This window comes from Mus pahari, chromosome 11, assembly GCF_900095145.1.
Source record: "Mus pahari chromosome 11, PAHARI_EIJ_v1.1, whole genome shotgun sequence".
NCBI classification, from domain to species: domain Eukaryota; kingdom Metazoa; phylum Chordata; class Mammalia; order Rodentia; family Muridae; genus Mus; species Mus pahari.
This window is the reverse complement of record NC_034600.1, coordinates 31,690,226-31,708,947: the sequence shown is the minus strand read 5'-3', so window position 1 is coordinate 31,708,947 and position 18,722 is coordinate 31,690,226. Positions and strand designations below refer to the sequence as shown.

Genomic DNA, 18,722 nt, shown 5'->3' with positions numbered 1-18,722 from the left:
TGTTTCTTCTTCTTCTTCTTCTTCTTCTTCTTCTTCTTCTTCTTCTTCTTCTTCTTCTTCTTCTTCTTCTTCTTCTTCTTCTTCTTCTTCTTCTAATGTATTGATATGAAATGACTCACAAACTCTTTGCCAGCCTTTCCTGTCTATCAGATGCTCTTTGGAAAACCTCCGGAGTCTAACGTGTCACACTGCCCGCTGAGCCCTGCTCTCAGCTTGCCAACTACTCTCTACCACAGATTAAAGGTAAAGCCCTTGTTAGCTTGCTCACGTGCATGTCACTTGGACTCTTTGTGTGTGTTCAAATTCAGTAGAATGGTATCAACTAATGATGATTTATCCTTCTGAAAACTCCACTTTCTTCTTCCAATCACCAGTCCAAACCTCTCTGAGTAATAATAGCTAACACTTATTGAGTAATACTAAACGCCACTCGCTTCCCTCTGAACAGCTTTATAATATAGATAGATACTATTATTCCTACATTCCCGAAAGTGCGTGTGTGCCTATAATGCCAGCACTTAGAAGATAGAAGCAGGGAGATCAGAGTTCCAGTCCATCCTTAGCTATATATCAAGTTGGAAGCCAGCCTAGGCTACATAAGACCTTGCCTCTGTATAACAACAACAAAAAACGACAAACAGGAGGAAAACTGAACAACAGATAGGTCACGTGACTAAAAATGTTTATTTATTTTCTTGTTCCTTTTGAGACAGGATCTCACCTTGTAGCCCTGGCTAGCTTAGAATTCAATATGTAGACCAGGTTAGCTTCAAACTGCCTCTGGCTATAACTGGGATTAGAAGCATGCACCACCATGCTGACCAAGATGCCCACAATTATTAAGTATTGAGACTCAGACCAATAGAGACCCAGGTGCCTGTAAAAAAAAAAAAAATAGCTTTTATATAGATGTGTCTACATTAAGTAATGTCATTTCAAAGGCAGAATTGAAGAAAATCTGTATTTTCAAAAAGGGAATAAAATTGTTTACAAGAGCACACCTGGAGCCCCTCCCTTCTTTGTTGGTCTCTCACACACTTGACCAGGTTAGCCATGTCGCCTGTACTCCTGCCCAACAATTAAATCCACAAGCAGTTGCCTTTCTCCACTGTTTTAGCCTCCCATTCTGTGTTATAGTATCATCAGAAATTCAAAAATAAGTATCTCTTTGTGGGAGTCACAGGCACTTTAAAAAAAACTTTCAGCTTTCTCATTAGAAAAAAAAAGTTAATGCACTTCACATATATTGAGTTAGCAATGTCTATATGTGGCTCACGCCTGTAAATTCAATACTCAGGTTTATGAGGCTAACCTGGGCTACATGCTGAGTTCTAGGTCTACCTGGGCTCCAGAGTGAAGCCGTTTGAGAAAGAAGAACCCTGAAGCAAAGGGCTAAGCTCTGTTAACACAATGTGCATTTTCTAGGGGACCATCCATCCCACGCGCGAGGAGAACACGCTGTAGCCAAGATGGACAGTAGGTGTCGCTGCAGGGACCGCTTAGGGGCTTCTCTAGAAGACGCGAGGAGGGGGCGGGTCGATCGGAGCCTTCCCCGCGGTGGGAGGAGCCTGAGCGGAGCGAAGCCACGTGTCCACCAGCGCGCAGGCGCAGGATTGGTCACTCCCCCGGGAGTGAGGGCTGCCGGGGCGGATGACGTGGCCCGGTAACGTCCCTGCCCGTCCGGCCTCCCGGGAACGGCGCTGCCGGAACAGCCCGCGGCCTGGTCCCGCCTATCGTGCGTGTGCCTGCCTGCGGAGCCCGGGCTAGCGGCGGAGCCTGCCGAGCCTGCGGGGACGCGGCTGACATGGGGGAGTGACGCGCCTGCGCCCGCGCTTCCGCAGCGGCGGCGAGCCATGAGGAGAGCCCGCGGCGCGGGCAGCGGCTCCTGAGCCGGCATGGAGGAGAAGTACGGCGGGGACGCGCGGCCCGGGCCCGGCGGCGGCCTCGGGCCGGTGGACGTGCCCAGCGCCCGGTAAGGTGGGATTCCACGGCCGCCGGCGGTGCGGACAAGCTTCCCGCCCTGCTCGGACCCCGCGGGCTACCTCTGCGGTCCGTGGCTTGAGATCGGCGAGCGAGCGGGAGTCTGGGCTCGGGACGCACCGCCTGCCAGGTTCCAGTCCCTAGAGAGAGAGAGAGAGAGAGAGGATCTGGATGTTCCTCCCGGCCACTTAGGTGACGCAGGGCTTCGGAGCCTGTCGCACGGCTCGCCCAGAGGCTATGCGCAAGGTGTCACCGTCTCAGGCGAAGAAACCAAAGTACAAGCCGATGTGAACTTGGGTTTACAGCACAGGCAAAAATGCAACCCTGTCATCCAGTTGTCGTTGCCGTGGTTTTGTGGGGAGAGGTGGGGGCTTATTAATAGTAAGAAATGTGTGTTCCCCCTCTCCCCGAAAACTCATGCGGTACAGAGATTCGTAGCGTGAAAATTCTTTACTTTGCCCCCAGCCTAAAGGCAAGGACCGAGTAGTGGACGCTGGCACTAGCCGGTTGTGCCCTTCCGGTCCTGTCCGAAGTTCTGAGGTGGTATTAAATAAAGCCCAACAATTTCGTTCAAACTGGTTATCAGTGTGTACGCTGAGATTTCGTGATTGTTTTTGAAAAGGTTCTTAGACCGTGGTTACAGCGTTGCCAGCTAACTTTTGTCTGTGGAAAGAAAAAAAAAAAAAAACACATATGCTGAGTGGAATTTAAACCAACTGTGGGATTTGCAGAATGCATTTGGTTTTCTGTCTATTTTCAGCCATTCATTTATAGCATGTCACGTGTTAACCAGTGACCATAACAGCTAGATGCAGAAGGGGCTACTGCTATGGTTTGGTAATAAAGGGAAGTAATAGAAGGGATGGGACTAGGTCAGTTCACAAAATTGGACTATGGAGACAGATTAAAGAATCAGGTCTTTGCTAAATTTCCTATTGATAACTCCTGATTTCATAGCGGAGTTGCCATATTTTTAGGAAATACAAGGGTAACATGTGATATACTTCATTTACTCTCAAACAATTCAAGGACTCTGTGTGTGTGTGTGTGTGTGTGTGTGTGTGTGTGTGTGTGTGGAGAGAGAGGGGGGGAGAATATGAGTCGTTTAAACGTGGTTTTTGCTTAAGAGCCCACTGTCTTAGACAAATATGGTAAACATCCTTTGCCAACTTAGCTGCATTATTTGCTTGGCAGAGTTGCTCTTCTGTTGTAGATTATTACAGAATTCAAATTTTGACCCAGAGCAGGCTGAGTTTCAAGGGATTTCAGGTTTCCAGAGTTTTCTGTATGCTCAAGCACTGTTTCTGAACTGCAGCAAAAATGATGGGATCCTTCCTCTGTGGTTATTTTTATGCCTGAGTGCAGTTTCTGGTGGTCCAGACTGCCAGCATTTGCTGAGTACCTCCTATGCCCCAAAGGCTCTTAATGTATAGCTCCCTTTAGTCTTTCCAAGAACACTACAAGCTGAGGAGTGGTATCCTTGTTTGATAGGTCAGGAAATTGAGTTGCCTAAGGTCACACAACTAATGAATGACCCCCAGTAGTCTGAGTTGTTTCAGAATCCGTGTATCTGCTATGCGTGCCTCTGTTCACACCTATGAATGCTTGAATTCAGTGAACTGAACTAGTATTAGTATTATACATCAAAGTTCTTTTTGAAACAACCGGCCACCTCCTTTCTTAGCTTTGCGAGTTGGCCACCTAGCATAGCCCACTGCCTGGTCTGCAGCTTTGCTTGTGTATCTGTGAGTTATGTGCTGGTGGGCCTGTGCTATCAGAGTCCCTCACTGAGCCTGGATCTGGCCTAGCAGGCTCATGCTTCCTTCTGTCTCTGCAGTGCAGTGACCGATACCCTGACTTTTTGTGAATGCCAGGGGCTCACGCTCACACACACAGCAAGAGCTCTGACTCACTGAACCATTTTAAAAGTGTTTATGTATGTAACATTGTTTGGGCATCGTCTCCCTCGTACCCCTCTATGCCCTCCTCCTCTTTCGTAATATCTAGAGACTGTGAGTGGCAGCAATGGACACATTTCAAGAAAGAACTATAAACTCATATCCAAAATTTAATAATTGCAAGTTTAGAGAACTGAAGAAATGTCTAACCACATAAAGACCAGTAATATTTTTTTATTTGGTCACTTACTAGCAAACAGTGGTTTCTGAGTTGGGGAGCTGGGTTGAATGCCCAACTCTGCCCAGAGGCTCAGTGACCTGTATAAGAAAGTCTCCCATCCCCATCTTCACCTACCAGTCATTTCCCCCATAAATATGAACCACGGTGTTTCTGTGTATGGTTCCTTAGCCTTAACTAGTCTTTCCTAGAAGAGCAGCAGGAAGATGTATTAACTAGAACTTTAAAAATCAAAGAATGCAGAAGCTTCAGGATGTGGTGGGCACACATTTAATCCCAGCATTTGGGAGGCAGAGGCAGGCGGATCTCTGAGCTCCAGGCCAGAGCTACAAAAAGAAATCCTGTCTTTAAAAAAAAAAAAAAAAAAAACAAACCAGGAACTAGCAGGATGGTTCAGCAGGTACAGGCTCTTGCTGCCAAGACCGATGACCTGAATTTGACCCGTGGGACCCATATGGTAGAAGGAGAGAGCCAACTCTCACAAGTTTCTGACTTCATGTACTCTTAAGCCAGCACACGCACGTGCGCACACGCACGCACACACAAATAGTGAAAACAAATGTAATAAAAGATTTTTAATCAAAGAATACTATATTTAAAATGTTGAAGTAATTTTTCTAATTATATAATTATAGCAGAAAGCTCTTGAGTTATGTGCACGATTGTAAATGTGGAGAAAATATTTGTTGACACACATAGGAAAAGGTTTGTAAATCGTTTACCTGTGAGGAGAGAGCTAGAAGTGATTTTATTTAAAAACCTTTCCAATAATCAGCTACTCAGGAATTAACATTATGATCTTTAGGGTGCTGTGCACATATGTGTGTATGAAAATAAAGTTGGTTTACTAATATACTATCAATGAGTATTTTACACGAATTGCTTCATATCTCATTTAAGACCCACTTTTTGATTTTTAATACTTTATATAGAAATCTATAATTTTGTAAAAACAAATATTTAAGTGCAGTTTGACTTTTCCTTGATTTTAATCATAAGCAATCTACTGCTAAATTAGGCTAAACTAAATTGACTACATTGAACTAAACTAGATGCAGTAGGATCTTCAAGGTCTCCTGCCCAATGCTCATTGTTTTAGAAGTGTCTGTCAACTTACTTGGGAAGTGTAGTGGGTCTGTTTGCCTATCCTTTCCCGAAGACCTGGAGCTCCTTGAGGACAGGGCCCTTGTGTGTGTCTTGGTTATTACATAGAAGCATGAACCTGGAAAGGTTTAAACAGATAGGGATTCTTTCACATAAAAGAAACCAGATTGACAGCTGGGTGTGGTGGCGCACGCCTTTAATCCCAGCACTTGGGAGGCAGAGGCAGGCGGATTTCTGAGTTCGAGGCCAGCCTGGNCTACANAGTGAGTTCCAGGACAGCCAGGGCTATACAGAAAAACCCTGTCTCAAAAAAACACACACATATATATATATATATATATATATATATATATATATATATATGTATGTAAATTAGGTAAGAGGGTCATAAGTTTGAGATTGGTCTGGACTACATAGTAAGATCCTATCTCAAAAAGGGGGATGGTAATAAAAGGGTTTCCTTTAAGGCAGAGATAAGGTAGAATAGCTCAAGGCACTCCTTTCCCTGTCAGGAGAAAGAAGTGAGACTGTACCTTAAGCTACCCAGGCCTGGGTGACTATTCCATGCTCACTTAATACATGTTGGATGCTACAAAGGGCCAGTGAAACCAAGGGAAGTCTGGCAAAAAGAAAGAAAATCTTTCTGCTCAGCTTCTCAAGTAACTGGGATTACAGGCATATACCACCAGGCTTACCTTAGACGTTAATATATGTTGAAAATAAACCAGGAGTATATGACCCAAAATGTTAACAGTAGTTAACATGTGGACAGTGAGTTGTTTGGAGAGGGTTTTTATTGTTTTCTATGTGTTCGTGTGTACTTCTGTAGTTTTTATTATGGGTATTAAGGGGGGAAAATAAGATTACAGTGATCCTAGTGATTTCAATTATATTAAAAATTGTTCCTGTTCTTATTTTTCAGATTAACAAGATACATTGTATTGCTGTGTTTAACCAAATGTTTGAAGGCTGTGGGACTTTTTGAATCATATGATCTCCTAAAAGCTGTTCACATTGTTCAATTTATTTTTATATTAAAACTTGGGTGAGTATGAAGAGGGCCTTAATGTTTTTTAATTTCTCTGAAAATCCTCTTTTGACTATTTTTAAGAAATCTTACCTATATGTTCTGTGAAGTTTATTTCTTCTGACAGCTAACTGATTTTTTTTTCTATAAATAGAAGCTTGTACAAGAATAGAAGTATAGAGACCCGTCAGAAAAAGTTATTTCAGCTGAGTGTAGTAGCCCATAATCCCAGCACATGGGAACCTTAGTCATGAGGATCATGAATTCATTGGAGGCCAGCCCAGTTACACAGTGAGACTCTGTCTCAAAAAGAAAATCAAAGAAGGTAGTTGGATTCTAATGACTTGCCAAACAGGCTTTTAGTTCAGTTTGTATTGCTAAGATTCTTGCAAAGCTCTTTTAATGCCTTGCTTAATAGACTGTTTGGGGGGCTGGTGAGATGGCTCAGTGAGTAAGAGCACCCGACTGCTCTTCCAAAGGTCTGGAGTTCAAATCCCAGCAACCACATGGTGGCTCATAACCATCCGTAACAAGATCCGACGCCCTCTTCTGGAGTGTCTGAAGACAGCTACAGTGTACTTACATATAATAAATAAATAAATCTTTAAAAAAAAAAAAAATAGACTGTTTGGTTCCTATCTGTGCTAGCCATCAGTCTTTTGTAATGTCTTATATCATTTAATCTCACAGAAAATAAGGGGTTCCCTTACACTCCTGAGGACAATTGTAAAAAAAAAGAGATGTTGTATTTTCATGGAAGTGATTTTGACAGGCTGGAGAGATGGCTCAGCAGTTAAGAGCACTGACTGCACTATAGGGGTCCCAGTTTCGGTTCCCAGTATCTATCTGTGGGCTCACACCTGCCTGTGATGCCAGCTCCAGAGCTGAAATGCTTCTGACCTCTGTGGGCATGGATCCACATATGTAGACACACATATACACATAACTAAAAATAAAGTAAATCTTTAAAAAGTATATACTCCCTGTGGAGTTGTAGACTATTTTCTGATGTAGCTCAGTCATGAGGCAATTATTAAAATGTTTCCTCAGCTTGTCTTAGTACAGACATTTCTTGTTTCCAAGTTAAATCATGCTGGGCTGTGCCCCCTACAAAACCTCGTCAGAGTACAGGGTTCTCATGTTCTGTAAACTGTACAGTTTATGTACAGTTTTCTCCTAAGTAGAGGTTTATAGTCCTTGAGATTAATAGTAACCCCACTCTGTGTTAATGCACTTAAGGCTGTAGTTTGCCAGTTTAGGAAAGAGGTTCTTGATTAGAAAAGTTAAGCATGTTTACTTAACTGACAGGAAAAAGATGAAGGCCTGTTACTGTTTTATTGGCTCAAGATTTATTACTATGGAGCTTAAGAGAAGATGAATTATTTTCTTTGCTATTTTAAGGTATTAAAAGTATTGAGACTAATCATAGTGGCACGAGCCAGTAACCCCACTGCTTAGGAGGCTGGCAATCATAAGTCCAAGATCAGCCTGGACTCCATCATGAGATTCAGTCTTCATACCCATTATTACTTTTGTGGTTTATAAACTAGTTCTGAAGACAGTTATCAGAAAATCCTGAGTTCTGCCATGAAAGCCTTGTCACTAAAGAAAGTCTCTGCTACAGTTCTTCTGTTGCTGTTTCATTTCTCAAGGCAGGGTCTCTGTAGCCTTGGCTGACATGGAGCTTGCTCTGTAGACCAGGCTGGCCTCTAACTCACTGAGATCTACCTGCCTGTCCCTCAGGGATGCTATGATTAAAGGCATGTGCCACCACCGACCAGCAATACTCTTGTGTTTTTAATTAGTGTTTTTGTATTATATAAAAACTTTTCTGCCCTTACAGAAGCATAATGGTTTAATTACAGTAAGCAAAGATTTAATATTTTCCTGGTATCATTCTTCAGCATTTTTGTATCAGATTAGTCTATCTAATGTGTATAAACACACCCATCTCATTAGTATACAAATTTGCTTTTATCTTAATAAATAGTAAAAGTGATATATAGTATCTATATAATATATATATATATATATATATATATATATTATATAGATACTATATATCACAATAGCATAAAAATACATCAGCTGCAAAGAGGCCACAGGTAGAAAGAGTTTGAAGAGCCCTGCTCTAAAGGGCAGGGTGTTTCTAGTTCTGGTGTATTTATTAAAACTGCACTTTATAATTAATGTTAATATGTTACTCTTTTAATGTTTACAGGACTGCATTTTTTATGGTTTTGTTTCAAAAACCGTTTTCTTCTGGGAAAACTATTACAAACCATCAGGTGAGATGTGGACAGAATCACTTCCTCCTAACAGCTTTCCTTTCAGTGGGCCAGAATAAAGTGCCCTGTTTTTAAAACTTCTAGACTGTTTCCTATTTTCTTTTGGAATTTTTGTTTTTTGAGGCTTTGTTGTTGTTGTTTTGGTTGGTTGGTTTGGTCTGGTTTGGTTTGGTTTGGTTTGAGACAGGATCTCCTGTAGCCCATTCTGGGCTGGGACTTGTTATGTAGCCACAACTGGCCTTTCACACCTGATCATCTGACCTGTTTCCCCAGTGCTGCTGTTGCAGGCTTACACTACCATTCCCCGTGTATACAGTGCTGATGCATGTGGGCAAGCCTAGCAGCCTAGCTGCATCCCGAATCTAGAGTTAGCTCACTCCTGACTTGTCTTTTCAGAGTTGAGGCTCCACAAGTGAACTATAAATTTTCAGTGTAAATGGAATATTTTCAAATGTAGAGAAGGGCAGCAAATTTTAAAGAGATGTATTTGATCTTGCTTGCCTCAGTTTTGCTCACTTGTAAAGTGGAGTAATAATATTGTTCTCTATCTGTATTACATATCTATATCATGTATCTGTGAGGAATAAATTAATTTATACATGTAAGGGTTTTTAATTATACCTCATATGAGTATGCAGTACATATGTTCTCTTTGTCATTCCCCTTAGGTGGCTTAATGCCAGAAAGGTTCCTCATTATTATCAGAGTGGCAAGTTAAGTACTTCTGTTTTAGACACCAAGAACATCTTTAAAATATAATTATCTTTTTAACTCCATCTAAGGTCTTTTTTCTCTATTTTCAAATGATTATAGCGTAAAAATTGCTCATAGAAAACATGCTGGTATACACATGTTCTCACAAAGTGCATCTAGTCAGAAACAGAAGGCTCAATACAAGTTCTAGGCTGGCCTGAGCTACATGGTGAGACCTGGAATCAAAAAAAAAAAGTCCGCCGGGCGGTGGTGGCACACGCCTATAATCCCAGCACTTGGGAGGCAGAGGCAGGCCTGGTCTACAAAGTGAGTTCCAGGACTGTACAGAGAAACCCTGTCTCAAAAAAAAAACAAAACAAAACAAAAAGTCCTCATGGACAGATTTTTAAAAGACTAAATCAGTAGTTATGGCTAGAAAACTAGTGGAAAAAATGGAAAATTATACTACATTGGAAAAAGATTTGAGCTAACAGCCAGGCATGGTGGTGTATGTCTTTAATTCCAGCACTGAGAAAGTAGAGACTGGTGGGTCTCTGAGTATACAAGCTACATAGTCGGACTGTCTCAAAAAACCCTAGCAACAAGCGATACATGATGGAAGTGAATGTGGTTAGTCGACAGTCTCGGCAGTCTCTCTACTGTTAAAATGTGTGGTTACTTAACCTGTAAAATGGTTACATAGTTATCATATTTCCTTCTGGACATTGTTTGGTTTCTTTTAAGACAGTGTCTTGATGTGTTAGGCCTGAGCAACCTGGAACTCACTGTAGACCAGGTTGGCCTGAAATCACAGAGGTCTGCCTGCCTCTGTCTCCTGGTGGGCTCAGCGGCCTGCCCCACCGTGCTGCCTCCTTGTAGGTTTTATTTCTTACGAAATACTTACTAGCAAATGGATATGACTGAAGTTTTTTGTTGTTGTTTCTATTTATAGTGGATCAAAATATTTAAACATGCAGTTGCTGGATGTATCATATCACTTTTATGGTTTTTTGGCCTTACTCTTTGTGGACCACTAAGGTAAATAAAAATATGTATGTATCTTCACTGTTTGTTTACATCTGTTCATTTGACGTGACTTTGCTCTGTGCTTTAGTATTTGTTGTGTGCACACGTGGAGATGAGAGGGCTTGCGGGTCTCACTGGCCCTTATTCCATATTTTATGTCAGAGATTTACTTGCACAGCTGTTTCTGCCACTTCTGTAGTGTTGAATACATTTCTACATAGAAGAGCCGATGGGTAGTTCTTAGGTGAAACCACTGATATATATGTTAATGTCACAGGTATTTTATTGGCTAGAATCCAGAAAGCTTCCGATGGAGAAGCTAAAATGCCTGAAATGGGAAGTGAAACAAACCAATAAAGAGGAGCCGTCATAACAGGCGCCATGCTTTTCCTCTTAGCCCCACACTCAGCAGACTAAAAGTCGGAGAGTGAAACTGGTCACTCCTTTGTTTCCCTTAGGTCTGTGTAGAGAATGTCTCTGTGCATGTGGGGCCAGTTCAAGGAGGAAATGCTGAAAAATAACTTAGTAAACAGTGAAATGCTCAACTCCCCGTAAGGCTTTTTTTTTTGAGACAGGGTTTCTCTGCAGCATTTGCTGTCCTGGAGCTCACTCTGTAGACCAGGCTACAGATCTGCTTGCCGTGTCTAGCTAGTGCTGGGATTACACGTGGGTACCACCACTCCTGGCTTTTAAGAATTATTTTTTTCTGGTCTCTAAAAGGTGTTAGCAACAAAGTATAAAAAGAGGTGCCTTGCCCTTGCCTTTGGTTAGGGAGAGGATGAAGGCAAGACTTAGGGCTGGAATGAAAGAAGTTGTAAAGAATCATTACAGCAGTGAGGATGGGCAGAGGGGAGCGCAAGGGAGGAGAGGGGCTTTTGGAAGCCAGCAAAGTACCCTGTGGGCTGGGATTTCTTTGGCTTATTTGCCCTGTGCTTTTCAGATACAGTGTGTAGCAGCCACACCTAGAGGAATGGGAAGGTTGGTTGAATTTCTCAACTTCCATGGAACCTGTTGAGTTTAAGCTTGATCATAATTGAGTGTTATCAGCCGCTGTGTTTTAATTTTCTTACTCATGAAATTATGTTGTTCATAGATTTAGTCATCTCCCTGCTCCCTTATGCTCCTTACCACACTGCCTTCCCACATTCCCCTACCCACACTGCCTTCCCACATTCCTCTACCCACACTGACTTCCCACATTCCACTACCCACACTGCCTTCCCACATTCCACTACCCATACTGCCTTCCTCCATTGTTTTTTTTTTCTTAAAGATTTATTTAATGTATATGAGCATCCTGTCGCTGACACACCAGAAGAGGGCATTGGATCCAATAACAGATGGTTGTGAGCCATCATGTGGTTGCTGGGAATTGAACTCATGACCTCTGGAATAGCAGACTGTGCTCTTAACTGCTGAGCCATCTCTCCAGCCCTTCTCCATCTTTTACTAAACCCAAGGTGCACTTTAAAGTGTATACTTCAGAGCTGAGCACAATGTTTTGTAGTCTGTCTTATTTTAGGTTAGTATTGCATGTTGATATATTAATTTCTTAAATTAGAACCTTCTAAATATGGTAAAAATTAAAGTTATAATCAGTGCTCTTTTATTACAGACCTGGGCAAAGAAGAAAGATGACATATTTAACAGAGAGCTGGAAATGGGTTAATATTTAGCTCTCTAAGACTCCTTTTTGTTGGTCTGGGGTCTTTGGTGTTTGGCTGTCCTGGAGGTTGAATCTAGGGGCTCACACAGAACTGCATCTCTCCAGCTACTTTCCTATTTGAGTCAGGGTCTCCATCTTTCTTTCTTTAGACAGGGTCTCACTATGTAGCTCTTGCTGACCAACCTGGAACTTACCGTGAAAGCCAGGCTAGCCAGACAATTCCACATAAAGGACTTCATTAAATATAGTAAGCGTGGACAAGAGTGCTTTACATTTATCTTTTACTTTTATTTATGTGTGTGTGCCACGTGCGTGTGGGTGCCCATGGAGGCCAGATGAGGCTTCCTCGGGAACTGCTTGCCGTGAGTGCTGGGAACTGAATTTGAGTCCTTTGGGAGAACAGCAAATGGCCATAACTGCCGAACCACCTTTCTAGCCCCTATTTACTTTTACTATAGGTATAAGAGTATGCACTTGAGAATGTGTACGTGCACTACATGCATTTGGGAGCATGAAGAAGTCAAGAGAGTCAGATACACTGAAACTACTTCCAGGTGGTTGTGTACTCTTATGTGGGTGCTTGGAACCAAACCATGTCCTCTATAAGAGCAGTAAGCTACTTGAACCACTGAGACACCTCTCCAGCTCTAACACAAATATATTTTAAGAATAATTCAGTTCCTGATCTAGGAAGCCTCTCTTCTTCCTTGGGCATTGTAGCACACATCTGTAACCCTAGCACTTGAGAGGCAGAAGCATGTAAATCTCTGTGAGTTGATACCAACCTGGTCTATATAGAGAAAGAGTTCCAGCAGGGCAGTGGTGGCACACAGCTATAATCCCAGTACTTGGGAGGCAGAGGCAGGCAGATTTCTGAGTTCGAGACCAGCCTGGTCTACAGAGTGAGTTCCAGGACAGCCAGGGCTACACAGAGAAACCCTGTCTCGAAAAAACAGAGGTGGGGGGGGAGGGAGGGAGGGAGGGAGGGAGAGAGAGAGAGAGAGAGAGAGAGAGAGAGAGAGAGAGAGAGAGAGAGAGAGAGAGAGAGAGAGAGAGAGAGAGAGAGAGAGAGAGAATGAGAATATGAATGAGAATATGAATGAGAATATGAATGAGAATATGAATGAGAATGTTAGTTCCAGGCAGGCAAGGCTAATAGTAAGACTCTGTATAGAAAAAAATAATAATAATTCACTTACTTTAAAATTCATTTTTTCAAAGTTTTTACTTCAGAGCTAGGTAGAGTGGGCTGTGTGCTGGTAGCTTCAACTAATTAGAAGGTTGAGACAAGAAAATCACTTTAGGGGCTGGAGAGATGGCTCAGTGGTTAAGAGCACCAACTGCTCTTCTGAAGGTCCTGAGTTCAAATCCCAGCAACCACATGGTGGCTCACAACCATCCGTAATGAGATCTGATGCCCTCTTCTGGTGTGTCTGAAGACAGCTACACTGTACTTATATATAATGATAAATAAATCTTAAAGTTTATTTTTTAAAAAATCACATAGAAAATCACTTTATCGTAGGAGTTTGAGGCTAGCCTGGGCAATGTACTAAGTTCTTCTCAAAAACAAAAATTTTAATATACACTTTACTATTGTTTTAGATGTATTTATGTTATGTGAGCGTTTTGGCTGCATGTATGAGCCTAGGGTGTGCAGATACCAGAAGAGGGTACAGCATGCCCTGAAACTGAAATTGCCAGAGTTGTGGTTCTGGGAACCAAAGCTAGGGCCTCACTGGGCCGTCACCCAGCCCAACAACAAACTTGCTGATACCCACGAGAGATCTAAAGGGCAAGGCATTGACTTAGCAGGGAAATGCTTGCTACAGAGCTGTGGGCACCTGAGTTTGCTGAGACACCCAGCAAAGTCAAGCCTGGCAGCCTACAAGCCCCTGCTGGGGAGCTCAGGACAGGCATTCCTGGAACTTACTACACAGCCAGGCTAATTGAAAAATTAGGATAAGTGAGAGGCCCTGTTTTAAAAAAATAATTTGGAGAGCAATTTTAAAAAAGTGTGGTTGGCTGGGCGGTAGTGGTACATGCCTTTAATCCCAGTACTCAGGAGGCAAGATCACACACAGAACCCCTGCCTCAGAGCCTCAGATTACAGATTACACACACACACACACACACACACACACACACACACACGGTCAACCTCTAGCCTCTGTGCACCCATGCACATGCGTGCGCATCGCATGTATACACTCACAGAAATCGAAACCATCAGGAAGGCTCAGAGAGGACAGGCAGGTGCTGTGCAAGCCTAACTAACATCCTGAAGTTGATTTCCAGATCCAAAGGCAGAAGGAGGGAACGGATCCCTGAAAGCTCCCTCTGTCCTCCCTGACAGACTGTGACGGCACAGTAAACGCCGGTTTGGGTTATTTATCAAAAGGATGATGAAAACATTTCAAAATATAATTTATTTTCTAATGATGTAATTCTAAGATTGAAGATCGTTACGTTCAGGTGTTCCTAGCCTCGTTCTTTCTAAGGCAGCTAGTACCGAAATGTTCTCCAAGGAGTTGTCCTTACTTATTTTCCTCAGGTTTTGTGAGACTGAGGGTTTTGCTGTCCTCATACTCTATCAGGTGCGTTCCTGAATGTCTTTTCCTTTCCTAGGACCTTGCTGCTGTTTGAACACAGTGACATTGTCGTAATCTCTCTGCTCAGTGTTCTGTTCACTAGCTCTGGAGGAGGACCAGCAAAGGTAGGCTTTTCCATCATTGTTATGTAGCAAGTAAAAGCCAGGAGCTAACACTGGTTATAACCGTTCGTGATGATGAAGAGATTGATGATGCCAGCTTAACATTTTTCTTATAAAAACATTTTTTCTATTTTCATTTCATCTTCATGTGATTATAGATTCATAGGATGTTGTAAAATTAGTACACGGATGTATTTTCCACTCAGTTTTTTGCAAAGGAAACTTAAAAGTTGATATTATTATAACCAATGCTCTTAGCAGTGTTACACATGTGTTTGTAGATTGTATAAATACCTCTACAGCAAAGATGGAGAAGTGACATGTCACCAGTAAAGATCTTCATGTGAAGCCCATAGCTCTCTCTGCCTTATTAAGTTAATAATAATAAAAAAAATTCTGTGAGCTTGCTAGATTTATTATGTTAAACCCAGCGTTTTACCAACTAGTCATCCCTATTCATGAGTAATATAAGTATATTGTCTTTTGGAAAATGAGTTGTCAGTCTATAGTCTGCATATTAGAGCTAGCACTACAGTATTTCCATCTCATCAAATTAAAATATCCCTGCACATGTCCATTGGCCTGAAAGTTGTCATCTGACTCCACGGTGTTGCAGTGGGACAATTAATCCTGCTCAACTCCACCTGGCAGCAACATTCCTTACTGACCGCCATTATGTTCTGGGTTCCATGAAGGAAAGACACACCTGCACACTTCTGTATTTAATATGCCTTAAACAGCTCAATGGTTGGACCACTCCAAACCTTCATGCTGTTAGTACACTTTCCCCTCCGATATTCCTCAATTATTTCTTACTAAAACCTATATTCCAACCCAGCTGTCCCAGACCCAGGCCTGCAGCCCTCCTGGGCCAGGATCCCCGACTCTTACATGTTGGCAGTCTCTCTGACCTGCCTTCTCTGGCCTGGTCTCTCTCCTTTCTGTCTCTGTCTCCCTGCCCAGCCATTGGCCACTAGCAACTTTATTTACCAATCAAAGCTAACTGGGGGTAGGGACTCTCAGTGTCTCACCTGTGGATTCACATGCAGTTTTGGGAACCCAGTTATACAAATAAGAGACTTTGAGACTGGCCTGTACTACATATTGAGACTCTGTTTTTAGAAACAAAAAGAAAGGGCAGCAGAGAAGGGAGGAATGGGGGTTAAGGGAAAGGCAACTGTTAATTGTATAGGTTTGTAATGTGTGCTGCCTTTTGTCATGTGCCCACCACCACACTGAGACTTTATCAGGTGTAATGATTATCATACAATGAATAGACTAGTATGCTGTTTTCTTTTTTGTTTGTTTGTTTTTTGTTTTTTGAGACAGGGTTTCTCTGTGTAGCCCTGGCTGTCCTGGAACTCACTTTGTAGACCAGGCTGGCCTTGAACTCAGAATTCCACCTGCCTCTGCCTCCCGAGTGCTGGGATTAAAGGCGTGCGCCACCATCGCCTGGCTAACATTATATGTCTTAACTGCTCTTAAAAATGTGAAGAATTTATGACTGTGGCTTACTATTTGTTATACTATAAACCTATATAAACTTGATGATGTTAGCTGTCATTTTTTCATTTAATGTTGATATTGGTTTTTTGGTTTGATTTGGGGGGGGTGGTTTGGTTTTTGTTTGTTTGTTTGTTTGTTTGTTTGTTTTTTTAATGTTCCTCTCAAGTCATGCTTGGTGGTAACATGTCTGTACTCCTAGCACTCTGGATTGTAAGTGCAAGGCCAGCCTGAGCTACATAATGAGATCCTGTTCAAAAAGAAAAGGCAAAAACATTTTCCTAGCATTTGTGTGTTATCATGCTAAGAATTAGCCTTTACAATTACAAAGCAAAACGTTGTTTCTCTCTTCTCTTCCAGACAAGAGGGGCTGCTTTTTTCATTATTGCTGTGATCTGTTTACTGCTTTTCGACAATGATGATCTCATGGCGAAAATGGCTGAACACCGTATCCTTTTGCACCACACTGGAGTTCCCTTAAGTCTGGGAGAAAAATAGAAGCTGGCCGAATGAGAAATGATGGAAAGAAATTTAACCCAACAGATACAAGCGACACTTTCATAGATTCATGTTAATATTCTTAATCATGATTCAAATAAATAGTAAATTCATTCCAAGTTGCATATTTAGAATATACCCAACTGTTCTCTACAGTGCTCATATTTTAGAATGTCCTGATGCTAGAAGACAACAAAACATTTCAATCCCTTGTCCTAGTTTTTACCTAAGTACTCTTGCCAGCTTGGGCTACCCCCATGAACCCAACTTCTAGTCAAGTATTTGTACTCAACCCAGGTGTGATGGCGCACTCCTTTAATCCCAGCACTTGTGAGGCAGAGGCAGGCGGATTTCTAAGTTCGAGGCCAGCCTGGTCTACAGAGTGAGTTCCAGGACAGCCAGAGCTACACAGAGAAACCCTGTCTCGAAAAACCAAAAAAAAAAAAAGTATTTGTACTCTACTCTGTGACCTCCCTGATTTTTCCCAGTCGTGCACCTTTGTCTGTTCTGCAGTACTCAAAGGACCAGTTTCCTTCTGAATACTGATACTTAGTATCCTGAAGTTTATTAGTAAGCTGATAGCAGTTTACTGTATATTATAGGTTTTCTTTGTTATACTGAGATGAGCTCCAGGTTGCTTCTGATCCATGTACTCTGGACACACCCTCCTGTTGGCTGCTCAATTTGCTTGGGCCTGTGTGGTCTGCTCTGTAAAGACGGCAAGTCCAAGACTGAAGATGCAGCCTAGGTTCTGTGGGACATGAGTAGACCAAGGAGATGCTGTGCCTGCACATGTATCTTGCAGGTTAAGAACCAAATGTTTTCACCGCCTCAAGCGCTCTCATAGGTGGAGACAACAGTACTCACAGAAGCCAGGCCTGCAGTATACCCTTATAAGCCCATTGTGTGGGAGGCAAGGGCAGGAGTTCCAAGAATCTTTTGGCTGTGTTTTAAGGCTCTGGCTCAAAAGCCAACAGGGGGGGAAAGAACAAAAAAAATGAAAGAACTATAGACCATTCCAACTTATAAATTATATTTGTAGAATTGTTTTGATTTCAAGAGTAATATGTTACTAAGGATAGTTGAATTTGCCATACCCAGACTAGTTTGTCTTCAAAACAAAATAAAGTAGCTTGAGCGTTGGGTTTGGGATTTGAAGGATTCTCCTTTACTCCAGTCTCTTCAGCGGAAGGACATCATGATAGTGCTCTAACTCACATGCTTTACACAGCCATTGCCTTCTTAGGTGTGGCAGATCACAAGGTACGTTCTTATTGTTTCAAATATGATTGGAAGGTCACAGCAACTATAACGTTGGAGAGTGGGGGACAGGACCTCATGTAGCCCAGGTTATTCTAGAACTTGCTACGTAGCCAAAGATGATCTTGAGCACTTGATCCTCCTACCTTTACCTCTAAACATGTACACAGTGGAATTTATAATTTTAAAATTTCGTTTATACCTAACACATGCTGTTATTCCTAGCACTGAGGAGACAAGGGGATCTCTAATTCAAGGACAGTATGTACATCAATACTGTCCAAAAACTATATTTAAACTTATCTCAGGGCTGGAGAGATGGCTCGGCCGATAAGCACTCTTGTTGTTCTCCACAGGACTTATTTGATCCCCTGCACCCACATGGCAGCTCACAACCATCTGTAACTCTAGTCCCAGGGGAACCAATGCACCAGACATGCAGGTGGTGTACAGACATACATGTAGGCAAAACATCGTACACGTAACACTTTTAAAACATGAAAATTTATCAGAGTATAATTGTTTCTCAGCCCTCCCAGGTATAGAGTGTATAGCTCAGTGATAAGAGTGTTTGCCTATCCCAGGCAAAGAACCAGCACAAATCCTTAACTTACTGGTCTTACAGGGCCTGTTGCCAGCACCTGAAAACCATCTGTAACTCCAATTACAGGAAGTCTCTGGGCTCTTCTGTCCTCCAGTGTGTGCACTTATACTTGTACACACACATGCAAAGACACATTTTAATATGTGTGTGTGTGTGTGTGTGTGTGTGTGTGTGTGTGTGTATATATATATATATATATATATATATACATATATATGTATGTA

The 18,722-nt window shown here is 42.2% G+C and overlaps 1 protein-coding gene across 1 annotated transcript in view; it reads left to right on the top strand.

Annotated features, from left to right (window-relative positions):
* The first annotated feature begins 1,644 nt into the window (after positions 1-1,644).
* Positions 1,645-18,722, top strand: part of Slc30a5 (solute carrier family 30 member 5) — a 29,910-nt gene continuing 12,832 nt past the window's right edge. Inside the window, exons 1-7 of the mRNA XM_021208213.2 lie at positions 1,645-1,972; positions 6,143-6,265; positions 8,469-8,535; positions 10,181-10,266; positions 14,549-14,636; positions 16,497-16,584; positions 17,821-17,897. Of these exons, the coding sequence (XP_021063872.1) occupies positions 1,896-1,972; positions 6,143-6,265; positions 8,469-8,535; positions 10,181-10,266; positions 14,549-14,636; positions 16,497-16,584; positions 17,821-17,897 (606 nt within the window). The 5' untranslated portion in view covers positions 1,645-1,895. The remainder of the gene's footprint in view (positions 1,973-6,142; positions 6,266-8,468; positions 8,536-10,180; positions 10,267-14,548; positions 14,637-16,496; positions 16,585-17,820; positions 17,898-18,722) is intronic.